Source organism: Balaenoptera musculus, chromosome 18, assembly GCF_009873245.2.
Source record: "Balaenoptera musculus isolate JJ_BM4_2016_0621 chromosome 18, mBalMus1.pri.v3, whole genome shotgun sequence".
Classification (NCBI taxonomy): domain Eukaryota; kingdom Metazoa; phylum Chordata; class Mammalia; order Artiodactyla; family Balaenopteridae; genus Balaenoptera; species Balaenoptera musculus.
Window position 1 is genome coordinate 17,152,012 of NC_045802.1, and position 24,383 is coordinate 17,176,394.

General features: G+C 37.8%; 1 protein-coding gene across 7 annotated transcripts in view; it reads right to left on the minus strand.

The window, feature by feature from the left end:
- RNASEH2B (ribonuclease H2 subunit B) overlaps positions 1 to 24,383 on the minus strand; it is a 71,657-nt gene that overhangs the window by 42,168 nt on the left and 5,106 nt on the right. For 3 of the 7 annotated variants that reach the window (XM_036831970.1, XM_036831968.1, XM_036831971.1), the window contains 4 exons: positions 4,954 to 5,025; positions 2,836 to 2,943; positions 1,104 to 1,205; positions 472 to 548 (listed from right to left, as the gene is read on the minus strand). In XM_036831970.1, coding sequence (XP_036687865.1) covers positions 472 to 548; positions 1,104 to 1,205; positions 2,836 to 2,943; positions 4,954 to 4,999 — 333 coding nt within the window. In that variant the 5' untranslated portion in view covers positions 5,000 to 5,025. Of the gene's footprint in view, positions 1 to 471; positions 549 to 1,103; positions 1,206 to 2,835; positions 2,944 to 4,953; positions 5,026 to 10,441; positions 10,513 to 16,192; positions 16,241 to 24,383 lie in introns of those variants that run through there. The other 4 variants (XM_036831967.1, XM_036831969.1, XM_036831966.1 and 1 more) reach the window with 4 other exon arrangements.

A 24,383-nucleotide genomic window follows, 5' to 3' on the forward strand; every position in this document is an offset into this window, starting at 1 on the left:
TCAACTACAGCTTCCCCATTAAGGAGCTTTTGCTGGACACACCCCCAGAGTACCTATTTCACAGTGTCTCACAAAGAAGAAAATGAAAGACGATAAATCTTCTTTATTCTCTTAAGGCCTGAGGTCTTAACATTTGTACTATATTTCAAAACTAATGAGTACGTAATGAGAATTTCATTGTTAGGCTTTGTCAAACAAGTAAGGCAGGTAACACAAAGGGTTGGGCAGTTCTCAGGACTCATTGGTGAGCTAGTCCAAGATCACGATGCTGGATCTCAGGTCTGCCGATCGGTGCTTTGATCTGTACCAGCACGCATGATACGCATGATACAGGTGTTCTATACCAACCAAGTTAAATCTGAACTGTGGGGAGTCTACATTTGGACCATTATAAGGAGAGAGAGGGGATCATGTTAAAAAAACAGTCTATTCTGTTTCCCCACTGTTAATATCCCAAACTGGGAAACTCACCTCTCTATCAGCCTTTATAAGGTAGTGGAGAAGCAGAAACAGAGGGTCCATGGGTGTGGCAAAGTGAAGAAGACCTCCTACAGATTAAAAAGAGAATTCAACAACATGGAAAGACAACTTAGTTATTTCACCTTAATCCCAATGTGGGAACCATTCATTGAAAAATATATGTGAAATTCCAAATTCAGAAGCTCCTCCTACACAGGCCCAAGATTATGTGATTCCCTCAAAAGGCAGAACATGGTCCATGAGATTTCACTCCAAACAGCTTCAAATCCCTGGTGTGGAGAGGACAGCCAAGACACTGAACTTGATCTTTAACTTTCCATTTCTTCTTTAGAAATCATTTTTAATAGAGGCCCTACTCTCCCCACCTCCCAGCCCCTGCCAAAAAAAAATAGCAGGGTTCGGGGGAATACAGACAGAATGTGAATCAGGCAAACATTAGGAAACCTGTATAAGTCTATCTACAAAGCTGCAGTAAAATGTAATTTCCTGTGCTTTTGAGGACGAAGCCATGGGAAAGCAATATTATTCCCTCTGGACGTGGCTTCTCCTATGGGCTCTGGGCTCACAGCTCTGAACTGTCAATGGCTCAAAGCTCAGAGGTCGTTACCCACTCCAGAACCTACCCCATCCCTCCTCCCAAAGAAAAATGCAAGCGTGCAGGAGTCGAAGAAGACTGAGCATGAGAAACTGGAATCTCTGCAGTGAGATGAGTGGCGCTCTCCAGGCTGGAAGGAAAAAAGGCAAATCAAACCAACGAGGCTGCCTGCGCCCCGCTTTTCTCTACCGCACGCCCCTCCGAGCACCCCAGAGTCCTTCCTCCGTGGAAGTGAACCAGAAGAGGTATTTCATCAAAAAGAACCATAAACAATTCATTTATCTCCATACTTATTAATTTGGTTTCAGGAAACATGTACTGACTTTTATTCTCTTAACGGAGCAACCTACCTATACAGCCAAGAAATTCTAACCGTAAATTATATACATGAATCCATTTCATAGTATGTTAAAAAAAAAATTAAGGACATAATTTTACATGATGACATTATTTTTTTAAAAGTAGAAGAGAAGTTTATGAAAACAACCTATCAGAAGCTCTAAGCTCAGTTTATATGAGGCATCCATTATATTCAGAAATTAGAAACAGGTTTCTTGTTCTGAAAACAATATCCTGGTAGCCATTCTTAAAAACAGCTCTTTCTTTAAGGTTACGTTTAAAAAGAAGACAATGATGAAAAAAAGCAGGTACCTTTGCTGTGAACCAAAATCTATAAAAAAAAAAAAAAGTCTATAAAAAAAAAAAAAGCAGGTACCAAGTCAGACAGTCCAGGAGAGCTAATCAATCACTGCCTCTGAATATTTTCCAGTTTCATCTGGATATTACTGTGTCTATCCAGCCAAACTCAAAGGCAAGTATATTACATCAGAAGTGGGAACTCTCATATATTGCCAAACGAAAAATAAGAAAAGAGAACAATAAAAAGGAACGTATACTTGGCCCCTACCAGGCTAAATACACAGTCTACCATTGCATTTCAGCAACTGAAAACCACTTCAAATCTTCTCATGCACACAGGTACGTGAAATTCAACACCAGCAATAAACCCTTCTTCTGGATGCCTTACAAGAAAGTCAAAGTGGCCTTTCTACCTTAGCACTAAGCGGTGACTTAAGACGGTCAACAGAAAGCAGAGGGCTTAGAAAGCAATGGAAAGCACTCTCTACAATGAGAGACAGAGGGACAGAGGGAACTGAGATTGCCTCAACCACCCCATGACGCACCCTCCCACTCTCACCCAGAACTGTCAGGGCTACGTGTGGTATCCTTTTTCCTTCCGAGTCAACACTGAGCCCCATATCAAAGGAACGCTCTTAAAAGAAATAGAAATTGGGTGTTGGGTGTGTGTGTTGGGGGCAGGTGGGGTGGCCATAGTAATTTATATGAGAAAGCATTCTATTCTCTTCTCTTCTCTTCTCTTCTAGAAGCTATATCAGCATCCATTTGCAAGGAAATAAGATGTTAAAAACTTGAAGATCCTCAAAAATGGCTAAGAGAAGAGCAAAGAGTTTCCAGTGAACACAATGTGCACTCCATAGTACAAAAGTCATCTGACTCGGGGTGTGTCAGCGTTTTAGGAGAAAAATCAGAATTGTTAGTTAAAAATTTCCTACCATCTAAGACACACAGTTATTGATCTAAACTTGTTTAAATCTTTCCTTTCTCCTTGATTAAACCCTGCTCTGACGCCAACAAAGAAAAAACCATGGACCAGACTCCAAACTGGGCAGATAGATGTGAAGGATGGCGAAGTCAGGGTATGTGTTCAGTTAATGTAAATATATACACTAGTCACTTACCTGATTGAACTGATTCATTTATAAACCAAGAATGGTTTTTTTCCTTGAAAACTTTTATTTCAAACAGCTGCGGTAGACACATATTGAACAAGTAAATGGCTCCTTCCCCTGTTAAAACAAATCTGTTTTTTATTTGTAAGTTTTCACACACACACACACAAAAATCAAAAGACTATCTAATAGTTCTGAGGAATGTTCCTAATATGAACATAAACATACATAGATATAGTCTATACAAAGTGACTCCAAGGAAAGCTTGTAGCTATTACATACAGATGCTTGTTTTCCAACTGTATAATCCTCACTGAACTTAGACCAATAAACACAAAAGTACAAATCATTTATCTTCACTGCTACAGAGCCTCTCATTGAGTCCTCCATCAGATCAGGAAGGAAAACCCATTTTTAAACTACCCAAACCTAATGGCTCAGCCAGATGAACTGAGGTGGCCTGTGGGCCCTGTCTCCAGGGCGGTGTACAGCCTCCCATACAGAGGGCCGGAGACAGGGCCTGCACAGCCCTGAGGCGAGCTCCACGTGAGAAAGGCCAGGGCCCTACAACAGCAACGTGCTTTACGCCATGAGGAGTGAGGAAAGCCACACCCAATTGGATGAAAACTTCCCTTTCTTAAAACACCAAGAAAAAAAAGGAAGTTAGAAGGGGGTGAGGACTGCGTGAATCTGAACGAATCCCTGCAATGCACGAATTTTTTTTCTAAGCACAGCAAAATCCAGGGCCCTGAGTTTGAGTCTATCTCAACTACATGCTGGGCGTGAGCCCTTGGGGAAGCTATATAATCCTTTCTGTACCTCTCTTTCCATATCTGTAAAATGGGAGCAATACTGAACCTACCTCAGTATTTTTTTTATAAGGATTGAAAAGATAGAATACGTACACGTAAAGCTCCTAACACAGCACATTAGTAAGTGCTCAGCAAGAGTTAGCCTTTATTTCTCCATAGTCAGTATAGCAAAACGTTGTCCACGGACATTTAGATGAAATGAATTTTACAAGAAGCCTGACTTTTTTGGTACCTTCCTTTTGTTAAATGCTTTACTGCTAACTAAAACTTCTCTTGAAAAAACATTTCTCACCTCATCTTAGTCTTACATATACCTAGGAGTTCCAAATAATATAACTGACCAATTACATCCAATTTCATTTTGAGGAAAAGAAAACTGGAGGACGCCGGAATTTTTGCCTCTCTTGTTGTTTCTATTTATGTGTCTTTCCAACAACAATAACAACACGGCACTGCCCACTGGATTTCTCTCGCTTTCACTATTCAGTATGACAGTCACCAAGAGGTGACTTTAGTAATTTGCTAAATATCAGGTATCTACTCAAAGCCTTATAAAATTAATAATAACCTTGTAAATCTTATAAAATAAACTAATGGAGAAAAATTTCACACAGAGATAAACAGTATCACCAATATTACTATATACTTATAGTGTATTTTAATATTTTTGCCTAAAAATTATAAGACAAAGCAAAATACACTGAATATAAAGGTAAAATTATTCCTGATAAAACATGTATCTCCTCAAAATACAATGCTTTTAATGCAAAAAAATCACCCCTTGACAGGAAAAAATATATATACTACTTTTTGGTCTGAACAAAATAAGGAAAGTACAGCTAAAAATGAAACTATTCAAAATCTTGGCATGTCCAGTAAAAGCCTTCCTTTTTTTTTTTTAAACTCTGGTTATTTATTTTACTTTATAACATAAAATGAGTATAAATGGAGGCTAATATTGGATAACTACTTTAGGAAAAGTTGGCTTAAAAAGGCCAAGGAAAATGAATCTGTTTTCAGAGAGAAATCAAATACGCTACATTTTTTTTCTTTTGCCATCATTTCTGATGAATACAGTTCTATGGATTAAAATTAAGAAGAAATAAAAAAACGTTTAAGTCAAGTGAGTTATCTTAAAAGACTGGTTATGTCATTAGCTTGCTTTTGTCACCATGTAATGCTATCCTACCTTTAAAGGCTATTCAGGAAGAACAAACATACAAAGACAAATAAATATACACACTTTTCAGCTACAACGTTTTAAAAATGTTCAAGTTACCATTATCAGATGAGAGAGGAGGGGAGGAGCACTTACCTGAACATGGGTTAACCAGTTTTACAAACATAAGCCCACTTTTCATCTTCTTTGAAGCATCTTTTAAATACTCTGAAAAGAAATGGTGAGTTTGTAAAATTAAAAGACATCTGTTTCGTTGCTCACTTTACTTACTTTACTCTTTTTCCTTCTTCTGTTTTTACGATTTTTCTTCCTAAAAATTTTAGCTCTCTTCTATTGCTTATAAATTGTGTGATCTTATGCAAATTATCAACTTCTCTGTAAAGTGCAGTGGAATTTAAGGTAGTTTTAATTTACTTCTTTGAGAAGTGATGAGCAGGACTCAGATGGCTTGAGTTAAACCTTGACTCAACCACTTGATAGCTTTGTCAACTCAGGCAAGGTTCCTCATGTCCTGTCTCAGCTGTCACATTTATAAAATGATGATGATAATAGGTACACTTGCCTTTCAAAGGATTAAACTAGCTAATTTGTTTAAAGTTCTTATATTCAGACAAACAGAAATAATAATAAATAATAAGTGATAGCTCTTATTACTATTATTATTTTTATTGTTACTATTATTATTAAATAGAACATTTAAAAAATAAATATGTACTGGACATTCATGTTTTTTGGCCCTAATTATGATTATCTACTCATGTCCTCTGCCCATTTTTCTAGTAGGGCATTCATCTTTTTTTTACTACCGTATTAGGAGTCTTTATACAGTAAGGATATCAAATCTGCTTTTAATGATATTTTTTTTTGGGAGGTGGCACACCATGCGGCTTGTGGGATCTCAGTTCCCAGACCAGGGCTTGAACCCAGGCCATGGCAGTGAAAGCCCCGAATCCTAACCACTAGGCCATCAGGGAACTCCCTGTTTTTAATGATTATTTCACCACTTAGGAGATATAAAATCTTTGTGTAATCTCATCAATAATTTCCTTCATGGTTGTATCTTTTGTGTCATACTTAGAAGGGCCTTCTCTCCCTCAAGATTATGTGAATTGCCCATATTTTCTTCTAGTACTTTTAGATTATAGTTAACCTATTGGGAATACATCTCTGTATAAGATATGGGGAGGAGATACCCAACTTTAATTTTTTGCACTGAGTTGTTCAGTTGTCTCCATGCCATCTAACTGAATAACCTATGCTAAGTGTTTCAAACACATTTATGAGTCTGTTTATGGACACTGTATTTTGACCCATGAATCTGTGGCTATATTAGCATTAGTACTTCAATATTTTAATTATTGTAGCTTTAAAATACATTTTAATATCTGGTGAGTTAAGTCCTCTCATTATGTTTCCTCCATGATATTTTAATGCCAAAGTTTAAATCATATAGATTAAAACATAAAGACCATGACAATTTTATTTATAACATCCTCATACATTTTGAGTGGCATATTTAAACCCATTTAAAGAATCTCTCTCCAAAAGGAGCCAAGGGACTTTGATTAATAAGGGAGCAGAGCAACAATCTACCAAAGAGTAAATCAGAAAGCGCTGAGGAAGGAAGGGAACTTGCAGTCACTTTTATTTTCTACAGCCTCACTCCCTTTACCCCACTTCAGATCTTCATAAACTTAAACATAGCAAGCATGTTTAGAAACTGGCTTACTCATAAATGGTGTAAGTACAACTTTTTTCTCAATAGTGACATTAAATATATAAAGAAAAAACCCCCTAATTCTGAGATTTTCACTTGCAACCAAATGGAATAACAGAAACCCAATTTAACAGCCAAAAAACAAAAATAAAAAGGACAAAATATGCAAAACAACTATTTTCAACACACTGAGGTTGAGCCAGGCAGGACAGTTATCTGAGAGATGGGAAACAAATGAGGTGAGTCCTGTGATCGCCCCAGCTTACTGCCTTGAGACAGTTTCCAGGCCACAGTGCAGAATGGGAGAACCCAGGTGAAGCCTGGCCGACTCCCTGAGTTGAAGAGATGGAGCGGAGAGTTCTCAAGACACCATGGCTGGAGTTCACAGGTCAGCATACAGGAACTGAGCTACAAAGAGAGAAAATCCCAGGGATCTGCAAAGAGTACTGCTTGAGTAGAGTATTCAACAGAGTACTGATCAGTGCATGCACGTGATGAAACTACCTAAGGGTAGGAGAAAAACCAGCGGAACAGATTAGAGGGAACAGTACCCCACGTGCACTCGGGGCCCTGCACTGGGCCTATTCCCAGGCAGACTGGAAAACCTCATAATTCAGAGGACACTGGGTACAGTACTCCAAAGGGTCTTGCCTCAGTGGTAGGGGACAGACTAGACTAAACGTTGCTCCAGTCCCACCGAACTAATTTTAAAAGTAAGACCTGAAAGAATCAAACTGTTTCCAAGTACCTCCACTGCGTCCCAGAGTGAAGCTCAAGATTATTGATAGGAATACAAAAATATTCATCTGCCAAAAAGGTAAAATTCACAATGTCTAATCAAATATTACTAGGCATTCAAAGAAGCAAAAAAATATGACCCATAATGAGAAAAATAAAGAAATCAATTATTGAGAGGGGGTACTGATGTTAGACACAGATGTTAGAATGAAGAGACAAAAGGATTAAACACAGTATTCCTCATGTACAAGAAGTTAAGTAGAGACACAGAAGATTTTTTAAAAAGACCCAAGTTGAGATAAAAAATACACCAGATGCGATTAATGGTGGAAGAAAAGATTAATGAACTTGAAGACACAGCAATAGAAACTATCTAAAATGAAAACACAGAGATAAAAAGAATTAAAAATAAAGTATCAGCAAACTGTGGGACAACTTCAAGCATCCTAATAATTTATGTGTGATTGGAGCTCCTGAAAGAGAACAGGGGGGAAATAGAAGAATATTTTAAGTATGGCAGAACAGTTTTGAATTTGATGAAAACTATAAACCCACACATCCAAGTTCAATAAGCCCAAAGCACAAAGAAACAGGAATAAAATTATGCATCAGAATCAATAGTTCAAAACCAGTAATAAAGAAAACATCTTAAAAGCAGAGAGAAAAAAATGACATCAGGTACTGAAGCACAAAGCTAAAAATGATAGCAAATTTCTTACTAGAAACAATGCAAGCCAGAAGACAATGGAGAAACATCTTTAAAATACTAAAAGAACACATGATGAACCCAGAGAAAATACCCTTGAAAAGTGAAGGTGGTCAATAGATTCTTTCAGAAATACAAGGGCTGAAAGAAATAATCACCAATGGACCCACATGACAAGGAATGCTAAGGGAAGTTCTTCTGCTAGACGGAATATGAAACCCCATGAAAATATGAATCTACACAAAGGAATGAGGAACACTGGTAATGGTGACTGCAGGGGTAAAGAATTTTTCTTACTATTTAAATCTCTTTAAAGATCATTGACTAAACAAAAATAACAATTTAGTGCAGGGTTTATAACATATGCATAAATAAAATATATGACAATAATAGCATAAAGGCCAGGAAGGGAGAAATGAAAATATACCATTGAGAGTTTCCTACACTGTATGTGGAGTGGTGTTATATCACTTGAAGGTAGATGTAATCATTTAAATATGTGTACAGCAAACCCTAAAGCAGCTAGTTAAATTACAAAACAAAACAAAACAAGATGCTGTTACTAATAAGACAACAAAGGAGATGAAATAGAATCATAAAAAGCACTCAATTCAAAAGAAGGCAGAAAGGGAGTAAAAGAAGTACAAAGAACAGATGAGATAATTGAAAACAAATAGCAGAATGAGAGACTCAAATCTAACCATATCAATAATCATATTCAATGTAAATGGAGTGAACATCCCAATTAAAAGAAATTGTCAGACTAGATAAACAAGTAAGATAAAATTATATGCTTCCTATAAGAAACACAATTTATATATAAAGATACAAGTAGATTAAAAGTAAAATGAAGAAGATAGAGTGTGCTTATCATGCTAACACTAATTAAAGGAAAGATGCAATGGCTCTGTTAATAACAGACAAAGGATATTGCCAGGGATGAAGAAGGTCATTTCATAATGATAGAAGGGTCAGGAGGAAATAATCCTAAATGTTTACAATCACACACACAGAGCTTCAAGATACACAAAGCAAAAACTGATAGAAACTTCTGCCCCATCTCTAACCCCAGGCAACCACTAATCTGTTCTCCATCTCTAAAATGCTGTCATTTTGAAAACGTTATATAAATGGAACCATACAGATTCAATTTTAAGAAATCTTTTAAGACTTTCCTTTCTGCAACTTATAAAAATGTAAAGGATAAAGTTTAGCACTGTTAAAAAATTTTCCACAAACTAAAACAGGTTGTGGTCTTCTCTCCTTTCCCTGCCAGCTGTTTCTCACTTCCCAGCATCACATTTCTTCATTATGTCTCAAGGCAAAGAAAAGGTGACCTCTCTTTTTCAGCAATACAGCCTTTATTTTATTTCAGTATGACAGTAAATCTTTCAGCTGTAACTTGGCAAATTATTATTGATTTTTGTTTTTCTTTTTTTTAATAGAAAACTTTGGTTCTAGTGACCCTTGCCAGTTCTCCTCCAGCTTTCCCATTCCTCCAGAGCTTAAAATAATCAAACTTTACAAATATCCAAAATCTAAAAAAGATATTTTTAATAACTATTCAAGGGAAGCAGTGTTTCCATTTTTCCCAGGAAGAGCAGTAAGTCCAGAGGATTAGCTACAGCCTAAAATGTCAAACTATAAGAACTTTGGAATTACTAAGTACAAATAAATACTGACATTAATGTGTTCTGCTGCAAATGCCAGTGTTCTCTGAAATATGCTTTAAGATATATTAGTGTAGATAACACTGAAATGTCTATGTAACAGGCGAAAAAAGTCATCTTTTCTCATATAGAGCCTACAAAACAACTAGCTGTTGGACTCAACCTTTCAACACAGAATTCCAAGTGAGATGCTATACTCTTTAACACAGAATGCATTTCAAAATTCATCTCTCCTGCCCAATTCATTCATTCATTTGTTAATTACTGATTAGTAAAAACAGACCCAGCCTCTACCCATGGGGAGCTTTCAGATGTCCCATGGAAGAGACATATCTTGAATCAATCACACAAATGTAGACTGCAAATGTAACAACTGCTGAGAAGAAATACATGGACTATGGGACCTTATGAAAGAGGATGTAACACAGATAAGGAGGTCTGGGAAGGCTTCCTGTGTGTAGCACTGGTTGAGTTCTTTGCTTTGATGCCTAAGGAGTCAAAGGAAGTATGCATTCACTTTACCAGCTAAATATTCAGTTGGCTTCTGGGCCAAATCCAGTACACAGGCAGGTTTTGTTTGCTATGCACATTTTTAATAATTTGAATTAGGTGCCAATATTTGGAAATCAGGTAATCTTACATGAGATACATTTTCCCTAAATATGAAAAAAAAATCGTTAGGCAAAGATTTGCCTTGCACTATCAAAACACCTGGCAACAACGAACATTTTGTTAAACGGCAGCTACCACTGTCTAGTTCCCTTTAGTCTTCCAAGGCATCTGTACACTCACCTCATGGTTGGATGATTATCAAATGCCACGTCTGTGCTCACTAAACTGCATTCTCATTTTCTAGATTCTAGGTACCTACAGCAAATGTCAGATGTGAATAAGTAACCATTTAGTAATAAACACTATCCTCTTATTGAAACTGATTCTATTACCAATTTTACTATTCTAGGCACTGAGGATATAGCTGTGAATAAAACAAAGCCCCTATACTCACAGAAAGACTGCATCTAATACACCCCTTCATCTTCCCGTCTGCTTCTTCTCCACCCCAGTCCCTCAATCCTCTGCCCTCACGCCTCGACAATCCAGGCCTACAGGGCAGGGAGTAAGACTCAGATCTGCCAGAACCTAGAGACCCCGTGTCCAGAACTGCATTGTCAAACAGAAATAAAATGCATCCCATAAATAGGAGTCACATTTGTAATTAAAACTTTTCTAGAAGCCATATTAAAAATATATAAAAATTTTCAACGATATATTTTATTTAACCCAATGTATATATCTAAAATATTTTTATTTCAATACATTAAAAAATATGAAATATGTTAGCATGATGTTAGCTATGGGTTTTTTATAGATGCCCTTTAACAGATTGAGAAAGTTTCCTATTCCTAATTTTTTGAGTGTTGTTCTCATGAAAGAGTATTTTCTCGAATGCTTTTTCTGTGGCTGTTGAGATGATTATGTGGTTTGGGGCCTTTATTTTATTGAAATAGTACAATATATTACATTGATTGATTTTGGTATGTTGAACCAACTTCGTATTCCTAGGACAAATCCCACTTGGTCATGGTGTATAATCCTTTTTACATACTCCTGGATTTGGTTTGTTACTTTTTGAGGATTTTTGCCTCTATGTTCATAAGGGATATATTCTGTAATTTTCTTATGACATCTTTGTCTGGTTTTGGTATGAGGGTAATACTGGCCTCACAGAATGAGTTGGGAGGTAGTCTCTTTTCTTCCATTTTTTGGGAAAAACTTGTAAAGAATTGGTATTGATTTGTTCATTATTTAGAAGATTTTGCCAGTGAAGCTATCTGGGACTGGGCTTTTTTCTATGGAATGGTTTTAATTTACTAATCTAATCTACCTGCTATAGGTCTGTTTAGATTGTCTGTTTCTTCTTGAGTCCATTTTTGTAGTTTATGCCTTTCTAGGGATTTGTCCATTTCATCTAAATTATCTACTTTGTTGGTATACAGCTGTTCATAGTATTCCCTTATGTTCCTTTTTTATTGAATATTTCTATAAGATCAGCAATGATGTACTCTCTCATTCCTGATTTTAGTAATTTGAATTTTCCTTTTCTTGGTCAGTCTAGCTAAAGATTTGCCAATTTTGTTGATCTTTTCAAAATGGCCTCCTTTGAGTTCATTGATTTTTCTGTGTTGTTTTTCTGTAATCTTTATTTCTTCCCCTAGTTTGCTTTGGGTTCAGTTTGTTCTTCTTTTTCTAGTTTCTTAAGATGAAAGATAAGGTTATTGATTTGAGATCTTTCTTTTTTAATATAGGCATGTACAGCTATATATTTCACTCTGAACGCTGCTTTACTTCCATTCCTTACATTACTGTGCTTCATTTTCTTTCTTTTCAAAGTACTTTCTAGTTTCCTTTGTAATTTCTCCCTTGATCCATTGATTATTTAGGAGTATGCTGCTTACGATTTCCACATGTTTGTGAATTCCCCAAGTTTTCTTCTATTAATTGCTTATTTTCGTTTCAGTATTTTTAGAAAGCATATGTTGTATGATTTCAGTCCTTTAAAATTTATTGGGGTTTGTTTTATGTCCTAGAATATGGTCTGGTCTGGAGAATGTTGTTGAGTGCAACGTTCTATAGATGTCTCTTAGGTCTTGTTGGTTTACAGAGTTGGTCAAGTCTTCCATTTCCTTGATGATCTTCCTCCTAGTTGTTTTATCCATATTGAAATGAGTTATTGAAATCTCCCACTATTATTGCTCAGTTTTCCACATTACCCTTCAATTCAGTCAGTTTTTGGTTCATGCATTTTGGGGCTCTGTCATTAGGTGCATATGTTTATAATTATTATAGCTTCCTAATTATCATTATAATGTATCCCTTTTTTCTGTCCAGTAACAACTTTTAACACATTTACATTTCATGTAATTACTGATAAGGTAAGATTTACATCTGCCATTTAACTCTTTGCTTTCTATATGTCATGAAGTTTTTGTTCCTCTTTTCCCCTATTACTGACTTCTTTCCTGTTAAATAGATATTTTCTAGCACACAATTTTAATTCCCTTGTCATTTCTTTCACTATATTTTAGGGGGAGTTATTTTCATAGTGGGTGTCCTGGGAATTACGATCAGCATCTTAACTTGCAAGAAAGTAGTTCAGATTAATGCTAACTTGAAAATTTCAATATCATAAAGAAATTTCCCTGCAATGTATTACCCCCTCATTTGTACTATTATTATCATACAAATTACATCTTTATATAAGCCCATCAACTGTTTTATAATTATTGCCGCATGAGGTTGTATTTTAAATCAGAGAGAGAAAAGAGTTACAAACAAAAATACATCTGTACTGTCTTTTATATTTTTATCTATGTATTTATCTCTACCAGTGATCTATAGTCTTCATGCAGATTCAAGTTACCATCCAGTGTCTTTTCCTTTTAATCTGAAGGACCCCATTGTGATTTTCAGGTCTTAGTTTTTCTTTATCTAGGAATGCTTTAGTTTCTCCCTCAGTTTTGAAGGATAGTTTTACCAGACAGAGAACCCTTGGTTGAGAGTTTTTCTTTCAGCATCTTGAATATGTCATCCCACTAACTTCCAGTCTCCATGGTTTCTACTGAGAAGTCAGCTGTTGATCTTATTGAGGCTCCCTGTATTTGATAAGTCATTTTTCTCTTGATGCTTTCAAGATTCTCTCTTCGTGTCTGTCTTTTGATGGTTTGACTATGATGTGAGTAGGTGTGGATCCCCTTTAGTTTATCCCCTTGGAGTTTACTGAGCTTCTTAAATCTGTATATTATTTGTCATCAAATTTGAGAAATGTTTCACTATTGTTTAAATATTCTTTTTCCCCCTTTCTTTTTCTCTCCTCCTCTGGGACCCATTATAAATATTCTGATATGCTTAATGGTGTACTACAGGTCTCTGAGACTGTTCAGTTTTCTCAATTCTTTTTTCTTTCTGTTCCTCAGGCTGGATAATATCAATTGATCAATCTTCAAGTTTGCTGTTTCCTTCCTCTTCTAGCTTAAATCTGCTGTTAAGCCTGCTAATGAAATTTTCTTTTCAGTCATTGTACTTTTCAACTCCAGAATTTATACATACTTTTGTAATTTCTATCTCTCTTTATTGATATACTCTATTTTGTGAGGTTTCATTGTCATACTTTCTTTTAATTCTTTAGGCATAGTTTACTTTAGTTCTTTGAGTATATTTATAATAGCTGATTAAAATCTTTGTAGAATAAGTCCAACATCTTGGCTCCCTCAGAAGCAGTTTCTATTGATTACTTTTTTCCACCTGTGTATGAGGCATACTTTCTTATATCTTCATGTGTCTCATATCTTTTTATTGAAAACTGGACATTTTAGATAATATAACAATAAATGTGACAATTCCGGAAATCAGACTCCCTTTTCCTAACTCTCTAAGACTTATTGTTGTTGCTGCTTTTGGTCATTATTGCAATTGTTACAATCTGTTTGTTTAGTGACTTCTGGACAAATCCTGTAGTCTCTATTCCCTGTAGTGTGCAACCACTGATGTCTCAGTTAGCTTAGTGTTAGCTAATGACTGGTCTGAGATATCCTTAAAAGTTTTGCACCAAAAAGTCTCCCAACATTTGCTGAGTGGATCTTCATGTGTGTTGGGGCATGCCTTCAACACTCAGGCAATTTAAACTTCTGCCTTAGCTTTTATTTACTGCTTCCCTTGGGCCTCAAGGTCAGTCAGAGGTGAGAGAATCGGGCTTCTCAGGTCTTTCCTAGGTATGCACACAGCCTTGCATGTGTGCACAGCGCTCTAATTCCCTAGGAATATGTCAGAGCTTTTCAAAGCCTTTTACGGAGATTTTATTCCCATATGTTCCTTTTAAGTTTTTGGCCAGGTTCTTATTTTCGCAACTGGTATTGCCCCCTCAGCAGCTGAGTATCAATTGCCACTGACTGTTTTTGACAAAGGTCCTGGGAATAGGGTTTTCCTGCAGAGTGAGTTCTGAGCTCCCATCAGGTCAAATGACAACAATGCCCTGTGAACAGGGCTTTTCCAGGGAGCTGGAAGACAGGTCAAATAGGGACAATGCTCTGGGATGGGCTTTTTTTTGAGGAGCCCCAAACAAGGCCTGCCCATCCAGTGGTTGCAAGCCTGCTGGTTTTCAAGGTTACTGTAGACCTGAGCAAAGGGAGATGGGAGCAGTTCAAGTTGCAATGCCACAAACCTTGCTCAATGAGATTCAGCAGTTTTTCTTGAATAAACACTCCTCAGATTGTTGGAAGCCTTTGGCTAATTTCAAGAGTTCTGAAAAAGTTGATTTTGGACATCTTTGCCAATGTTTTCACTGCTTTTATGGAGGAGTGGATCTACTGCCACCAGATTTGGAAGACTTAGTATGAAAAAATAACTCATATTGTTATAATACTTCTAATATATCCCTTAGTTGATAGTTTTGTGTGTGTGTCCCTTAAGCACACAAAATTACTTTTGACTATAAGCTAAAGGCTCTGTCAAAGATAGTTTAAAATTTTTCATGTAAGTTTGGAAAATCCTGGGTTATCCCATGGGCTAGCTCCTCACCCACTAAACTTGGAAGCTCCATCGTTTTCCTAACTTTTACCTGCATCATCAGCACAGCTGAAGGATAGCTAAATTAATTAGGGAAGTCAAAAAAAATCTGCTTTTAGAATAATGGGAAAGAATCAGAAAAGTAGGATTGGGACTGTAAAGAAGGGTTTTCTTCTATAAACCTATTTTTAACTGATACCTATTTCTTTGATCATGTCAGCATAGAAAGAACACAAGGTCTGAGGTCAGATCCATAATCCATTCCCAGCTCCTCTTCTTACTCAGTAGTGTGACCTTGGGCAAGATATTCAACCTCTCATGCCTCACTTATTTCATTTACAAAATGGGCATAATAATTATTTTACAGGTTTTTGTTAGACTTAAATAAATGTGAAAGTGGCTAGAACATGCAATAAGCACTCAATTAAGAACCAGTGTCCTTGCTCTTAACTATGTGGAAACATTAAGAATACACTGGGAATATTAAGATCAAAATATAAAAGTCAAGAATTCCAAGCACAGAACTACCAAAGGGCCTAACAATTAGCTTTCCAAGAGCAGACTAAATTAGGACCAGTATGGGAACACCTCGGAGATATTGTGGGTTCAGTTCTAGACCACTGCAATAAAGTGAATATCACAATAAAGCTAATATCGCAATAAAGCGAGTCACAAGAATTTTTTGGTTTCCCAGTGCACATAAAAGTTATGTTTATACTATACTGTAGTCTGTTAAGTGTGTAATAGCATTATGCCTAAAAAAAAGTACATCTTAATTTAAAAATTTTGCTAAAAAATGCTATCATTTGATCTTTCAGTGAGTCGTAATCTTGCAATAGTAACAACATCAAAGATCACTGATCAACATATAACAAATACAGTCATAATGAAAAAGTTTGAAATATTCTAAGAATTACCAAATGTGACACAGAGACATGAAGTGAACAAATGCTGTTGGAAAAATGTCGCCAGTAGACTTACCCAATGCAGAGTTGCCACAATCTGTCAATTTGTAAAAACATGCAGTATCTGTGAAGTGCAATAAAGCAAAGCGCAATAAAATTATGCTTGTATATTCTTTTCAAGAAGCCAGAACACAAAGCATTTTACGTGCAAAAATTAAGATAACATATAGTAAAGTACCCAGCAGTTTCTGGCACATGGAATATGCTCGATAAATGTTACATGAATGTGTTGTTTGATTTTTAGAACAAGCTCAGTAAGAAATGATAAAAGCAAGTTTTTATATTTAATGAGCCAAACTTCATTTATATGGAAAATTTACTCATGTGAAACACCTTCTTTTAAAACCATGCTGAATAAAATACGACTTCACATTTTATTTTTTAAAGAGTAAGCTTTACACTTTCTTTTTTTGACTGTTTTCTCTTACATAAGAGATGACATAAGCCATGCTGGCTAAAAGAGTATTTTACAAAAACAGAAAAAATTCCGACAAATCAGAAGCAGGTACTCAGTCTCTTTGGGCATTTCAGATTCAATAATATCTTAAACTTCCAATTATCTCAAGCCCTGCCTCTTGAGTTTATGTCTAACCAATTCCACACAGTTTTCTTATGGTCTCTGCCTTCTCTATAAAGATCCAATTTTATGTCCCACTGGTCACCATGAACTCTAGCAGCAAATCTTCCATCTGTTTACCATCCCGATCTAAATACCTCAACAAAAAGGAAACTCTGATTGCTACTTTCCTGACATTTGAACTTTAAAGAAAATATACCAATGACAAAGAGACAACTGTGTCCAGTGAATGTAAAATAACAAATAAAAGCTAATATGTATGCAGCATTTACTGTATACCAGACATTATATATATATGAGGTGTATATATATATATATATATATATTCATCAGATTATATGTATATATAATCCTCGTATAATCATTGTAATATCTCTATGAGGTAGGTACCATTTTAACTCCCAGTTTTGTAGATGATAAATTTGCCGAAAGTTAGGAAACCTGTCCAAGGTCACAGAGCTATTCAGCTATACACAGAGCCAAGATTTAAATCAGGCAACAAACATTTTAAACTATGACACTTTAGAGAATCTCTTAATCTGGAGTCCCATCCTTCCTTCTTAACTCAGGAAACAAAACTGTGGCTGTGAAGCACAATCATTATCTTGGTATAACTGTCCTCCTGTGACACAAACATCTCAAACTCATCTGTCCCCCTCCTGTCCTGTCCTCCTCAGAGCCTTCTTTCTAATCAGTTGCCCCACTCCAATCCAGCCAGTACCCCCCACTGTCAGGGGTGCAGCAGAAGAAAGAGAAGGAGGGGGAGCTAAGGAAAGTGAGAAAGAGAAAAAGACAGGATCAAAAAATAGATAAAAGAAGGATGAGAGAAATTTGTTGTGGGACACAAGAAACATCTGGTGATAAAAACAGATAAAGTCAAGTTTGACCAATGGAAAAAAAAGGAAACTGATCTTAGCGATTACAATACCCTATGCACAGCTGCATATATCCTCTGCCCCCAATTATCTATGACATCTTAATGCTTAAAAATTAGAGTGCACAGCACATTATCAATGCATAGACTTAAACATTCAGTATGTTTGAAAAGTTATTCGTGAAGTATTGTACAAGCCAAAATGGAACATTATTTTTCATCTGCAGAGTATACAGTATGGGGTGTTGTACACTTGATATGAAGTTATTTATCAACTAGTTTTTAAACTTGGCAGCTCGTTCTTATCCCTCTCTTGGTTAAGACAAGTTTCTTCATATCGTTTAAAGTTCAAAGACACGAGACAGGAGAGAGAGAGAGCCACCTTTTTGCCAAGTGTTCTTATGACTTGGAAGCAATGGGCATTTGTTCGTGACCCTGTCTGATTTTTGGCACATAGCAGATAAGCTCTGAGAAACACACCCCCCCGTTACACGGAGAAGAAAGAACAGACATCAAAGCACCACTCATTTTATTTTTAGATACCATATCAAGGCTATTCAGGTTTCTTATGAAGATCCAAAAGAAAAAAAAAAAGAGAGAGAGATTATCACTCTCATGCTTGTGCAATATGCCCTAAACAGGTCCCAGTTCATTTTCTTTAGACTTCAGCCATTAGAATATATTCAGACTCACTGGTTCCCTTCTGCCTGATTGCCAGAGATACCTCCTTGGGAACGCTTTGCTAGGACACAAATATGATGCATGCAAGACAAATCAGCATAATTTCCAAGTTACTTGCCGCTTCCAGGAATGCTAATTTCAGTAATAACTATATGCCTTCCTTTCCCAAGATGTTATTACTGCCATCAAAGAGATCTGGGTCACTTTCCTGGCTTTGAAGCTCTCAGCTTCCTCAAACACTACAGGAGGCAAACCAAGAAAAGCTAGAGAGTGGCATGCAATAGAAAAAGAATTTCCAAGTACCGGGTTCCTCTAAGAATATCTTTTCATTTTGAAGTTTGAAGAAAATGGCCTTTGCCAAGACCATAGAAGATAAAATCTCCATTCTTTTAGGGCTGACCTATCAATGGCCACATTTCTAGGAATGGCTTGTGCACCGAAGAAGAAACTGATGCAGAACTTCAAGTTTGTAGCCAACTCAAAGCCACAAAGAACAGCAACATACAGAGATGGAGCCAAGGCCTTGAAATATCCGGGAAGCAGGAAAATTCTGGTGAGGTAGAAAGGATAGACCTGACTGGGATGTCCAATAACAACAGCACTGGCTCATGGAGACGTGGTGTGCCTGGTTCCTGGTCATCAAACTGACAACAGGGGACACCCAGCTTTCCTGGTCCTCCCACCTCTCCCACAGTGGCGAGGACCATCATCAGCCAGCAGAGTGGCCTTGCGCACACAGCAGGGGCCCTGGAGGACTCAGGAGAGCTGACAGTCTTTGCCACTTAATTCCTGTTGAGTGTTGGGCAGATTATTTGACTTCTCCGAGTCTTGTAAAATGGTGATAATAAAGCTTGTGTTGACTACTTCCCATGGTCACTGTGAGGGTCAAATACAATAACATGCAATATCATCAGAGTGTATTACAATGGTATAAGAGATGGAAGATACGGGCCTAGGAGACGGGTTTCATAAAAATTATATAAACCTTGGCAAAGGAAGGAGGGTATAAGTTATAGCCAAACCCAATTCTCCATACAATAAACCTCTGCCATATCTCTATGCCATTCAAAGACCACCAATTAACAGGAAACTGAGAATGCTTGACTGAGACAGGCTGGGTGACATGTGGCTGAGGCTCCTGGCCGGAGCGGGTCTCACTGGCGAGGGAGGGCAGTGGTCGGCTCTTGTGCTGTCCACCCTGCACCTTTTCCTTCCTCCGGACAAAGCACTCCCTACGCTCAGCGCCCTCGCCGTCGCTCTCTCCCACCTGTAATGGTAGTGGAGCTCGCCCCTCCCTGGCTACAGCTCATAGTGGGTAGAGGCTAGGGTTACAAGTGATCTCAGGGGCCGGTCAGAAGCCTGTCTTGAAAACCGTAAACAAAGAACTAAGAGAAGAGGGGTAGCTTCTCCCAGCAGACACCAGGAGGCTTGGGGCTTGGGTGCAGGGTGTATGCAGCCTGTTTTACAGGAACCGGAAGAAGCTGATTTGAGACAAGGAAGTTAACACTGAGAGAGGCAGAAACCCTGGACCTCCTGGTGCTGCAATGCCCTATTCCAGAGGTCCCTGAGCTCTCCACCACCCCGCCACCCTGCCTCCAACACAGCCGGCCCTTCTTAGGAACACGTGGCCCTGCTAAGGAAGTCCCGAAAAAGCATCAGTCACGTTTTCTAATACACAATCAGGATGCATTGTCCCCACACTAAAGAAAGAGTAATTACCATACCAAGGTAGACCCATGGTCCGTTCAAACTGTCATCCTATTTATGGCAAACACACCAAGGTCGTTTGCAGAAAACCATGCTTGTCTTCAAAAATTCAAGCTCAGGGCTTCCCTGGTGGCGCAGTGGTTGAGAATCTGCCTGCCAATGCAGGGGACACGGATTTGAGTCCCGGTATGGGAAGATCCCACATGCCGCAGAGCAACTGGGCCCGTGAGCCACAACTACTGAGCCTGCGCATCTGGAGCCTGTGCTCCACAACAAGAGAGGCCGCGATAGATAGTGAGAGGCCTGCGCACCGCGATAAAGAGTGGCCCCCACTCGCCGCAACTAGAGAAAGCCCTCGCACAGAAACAAAGACCCAATATAGCCAAAAATAAATAAAATTTTTTTAAAAAAATTCAAGCTCAAATGGCTTTCAAAACATCCTAGCCAGGCCGCATGTTCACTATGGTTCTGTGAATTTATCTTCACCCCTCCTGCATCTGATTGTATTTTCAGTCTTTATCCACTCTTCAAGAAAATCCAAGGCCAATATCACTGATGAACATAGATGCAAAAATCCTCAATAAAATACTAGGAAACATATCCAACAGCATATTAAAAGGATCGTACACTATGATCAAGTGGGCTTTACCCCAAGAATGCAAGGATTCTTCAATATACGCAAATCAATCAATGTGATACACCATATTAACAAACTGAAGGATAAAAACCATATGATAATCTCAACAGATGCAGAAAAAGCTTTCAACAAAATTCAACACCCATTTATGATAAAAACTCTCTAGAAAGTGGGCAGAGAGGGAACCTACCTCAACATAATAAAGCCCATCTATGACAAACCCGCAGCCAACATCATTCTCAATGGTGAAAAACTGAAACCATTTCCTCTAATATCAGGAACAATACAAGGTTGCCCACTCTCACCACTATTATTCAACATAGTTTTGGAAGTTTTAGTCACGACAATCAGAGAAGAAAAAGAAATAAAAGGAATCCAAATTGGAAAAGAAGAAGTAAAACTGTCACTGTTTGCAGATGACATGATACTATACACAGAGAATCCTAAAGATGCCACCAGAAAACTACTAGAACTAATCAATGAATTTGGTAATGTAGCAGAATACAAAATTAATGCACAGAAATCTCTGGCATTCCTATACACTAACAACGAAAAACCTGAAAAAGAAGTTAAGGAAACACTCCCATTTACCACTGCAACAAAAAGAATAAAATACCTAGGAATAAACCTACCTAAGGAGACAAAAGACCTGTATGCAGAACACTGTAAGACACTGATGAAAGAAATTAAATATGATACAAACAGATGGATACCATGTTCTTGGATTGGAAGAAAATGACTATACTACCCAAAGCAATCTACAGATTCAGTGCAATCCCTATCAAACTACCAATGGCATTTTTCACAGAACTAGAACAAAAAATTTCACAATTTGTATGGAAACACAAAAGACCCCAAATAGCCAAAGCAATCCTGAGAAAGAAAAACGGAGCTGGAGGAATCAGGCTCCCTGACTTCAGACTACCCTACAAAGCTACAGTTATCAAGACAGTATGGTACTGGAACAAAAACAGAAATATAGATCAGTGGAACAGAATAGAAAGCCCAGAGATAAACCCACACACATATGGTCACCTTATCTTTGATAAAGGAGGCAAGAATATAAAATGGAGAAAAGACACCCTCTTCAGTAAGTGGTGCTGGGAAAGCTGGACAGCTACATGTAAAAGAATGAAATTAGAACACTCCCTAACACCAAGCACAAAAATAAACTCAAAATGGATTAAAGACCTAAATGTAAGACCAGACACTATAAAACTGTTGGAGGAAAACATAGGCAGGACACTCTATGACATAAATCACAGCAAGATCCTTTTTGACCCACCTCCTAGAGAAATGGAAATAAAGACAAAAATAAACAAATGGGACCTAATGAAACTTAAAAGCTTTTGCACAGCAAAGGAAACCATAATCAAGACGAAAAGACAACTGTCAGAATGGGAGAAAATATTTGCAAATGAAGCAACTGATAAAGGATTAATCTCCAAAATATACAAGCAGCTCATGCAGCTCAATATCAAAAAAACAAACAACGCAGTGCAAAAATGGGCGGAAGACCTAAATAGACATTTTTCCAAAGAAGATATACAGATTGCCAACAAACACATGTAAGGATGCTCAACATCACTAATCATTACAGAAATGCAAATCAAAACTACAATGAGGTATCACCTCACACCAGTCAGAATGGCCATCATCAAAAAATCTACAAACAATAAATGCTGGAGAGGGTGTGGAGAAAAGGGAACCCTCCTGCACTGTTGGTGGGAATGTAAATTGGTACAGCCACTATGGAGAGCAGTATGGAGGTTCCTTAAAAAGCTAAAAATAGAACTACCATATGACACAGCAATCCCACTACTGGGTATATACCCTGAGAAAACATAATTGAAAAAGAGACATGTACTGCAATGTTCATTGCAGCAGTATTTACAATAGCCAGGACATGGAAGCAACCTAAGTGTCCATCGACAGATGAATGGTTAAAGAAGATGTGGCACATATATACAACGGAATATTACTCAGCCATAAAAAGAAATGAAATTGAGTTATTTGTAGTGAGGTGGATGGACCTAGAGTCTGTCATACAGAGTGAAGTAAGTCAGAAAGAGAAAAACAAATACCGTATGCTAACACATATATATGGAATCTAAAAAAAATATGGTTCTGATGAACGTAGGGGCAGGCCAGGAATAAAGACACAGACATATGGAATGGACTTGAGGACACGGGGAGGGGGAAGGGTAAGCTGGGACGAAGTGAGAGAGTAGCTTTGACATATATACACTACCAAATGTAAAACAGATAGCTAGTGGGAAGCAGCCGCATAGCACAAGGAGATCAGTTCAGTGCTTTGTGACCACCTAGAGGGGTGGGATAGGGAGGGTGGGAGGGAGACGCAAGAGGGAGGAGATATGGGGATATATGTATATGTATAGCTGATTCACTTTGTTATACAGCAGAAACTAACACAACATTGTAAAGCAATTATACTCCAATAAAGATGTTAAAAAAAAAAGAGATAATCCATTCCAAGTATGTACTGCCTACTCTGTGAAGCAATACTTCTTATTTGGTATATTTGTTATAAGTAAACTCATAACAAGCCTATTCAGTGCTCAAAGTATGACCTACAGATTCTTTGTCAGCTTTATTCATGTCACTGTCTGAGTTTCTGTCTTTATCAAAATTTAAAGAAAAAAGTTTCAGCCCCCTAGCTCCCCATTAAATCAGTCTAACCATCTTTCTCTAATTCTATGTAGAACTATAGTAAACAGAACCAGATAGTACTCTTGTGTAACCTTAGTGTCCCTGAGTGTTTTAGTCAGTGTTCCCGCAAATAAGAAGTTAAGAGTAAATAGTGAAATAAAGGCAGAAATAGAAAAATGAGAAAAAATTTAAGAGCACGGGAATTCATTCTATGATACATACAACACAAAAAGCCTGGAAAAAATATTTCCAAAATCGTTATTTTTCAGTGGCAGGATGATGGACAAATTCTTTTCTTCTGTATATTTTTCTGCATTACTAAAATTTCTACACTGGGTACGTACTACTGCTCTAATAAAAAAAGTTACTGAAAAAAAAAAAAACACTGGGAGAAAAATGTGTAAGTGAAGAATTAGATGGTCAGAACTGAAGTTAAATGAGCAACTGACGATGGAAGAGAGTCTTGCCAAATGTTGTGAGGACTTCAGGCCCTCGCAGGGAAATCAGCTCTGGCTGGGGAGCCCTCAGCCAGCCTGGATTCTAGCAGTTCCAGAGGCAGGTAAGGAAACAGGCTCAGAGCAGATCGGAGCCTTTCACCAGCGAGCTCACTCCACTTTAGCGAACAGTCATACCTAGAACAGAAAGGCACTTTCAAAGATATTTTAAAAACAAATATAAAGGACCTCTGAACGAAAAGGCTGGAAGGCCTAGGTGGCATGCTTGCTTTCAGAGGCACCAGGCAAGGTTGGGTTCTAAAGCTTAAGGCCAACGAGCCCACCAATGAGGAGCTAATGGGGGCCACCCGGGGAGAACGTGCCTGGATCCTCCCCAGCTACTGGCATGTACTGGGTGTCCAATACATACTCATATAAAAATGACAACGAACTGAATAACCACGATGAAATGTGTAGGTGGTCAAAGAGGTACCACTAACTTGCACACTAACAGGGGGAGAGGCCCAGAAGGAAGGCTTCCTGGAGGAGGTGACACTTGTACTGGGTTTAAAAGATAAGTAGGCATTTGCCAAGCAGAGAACGTGGGAAAGAGTGGGTAGGGGTCCA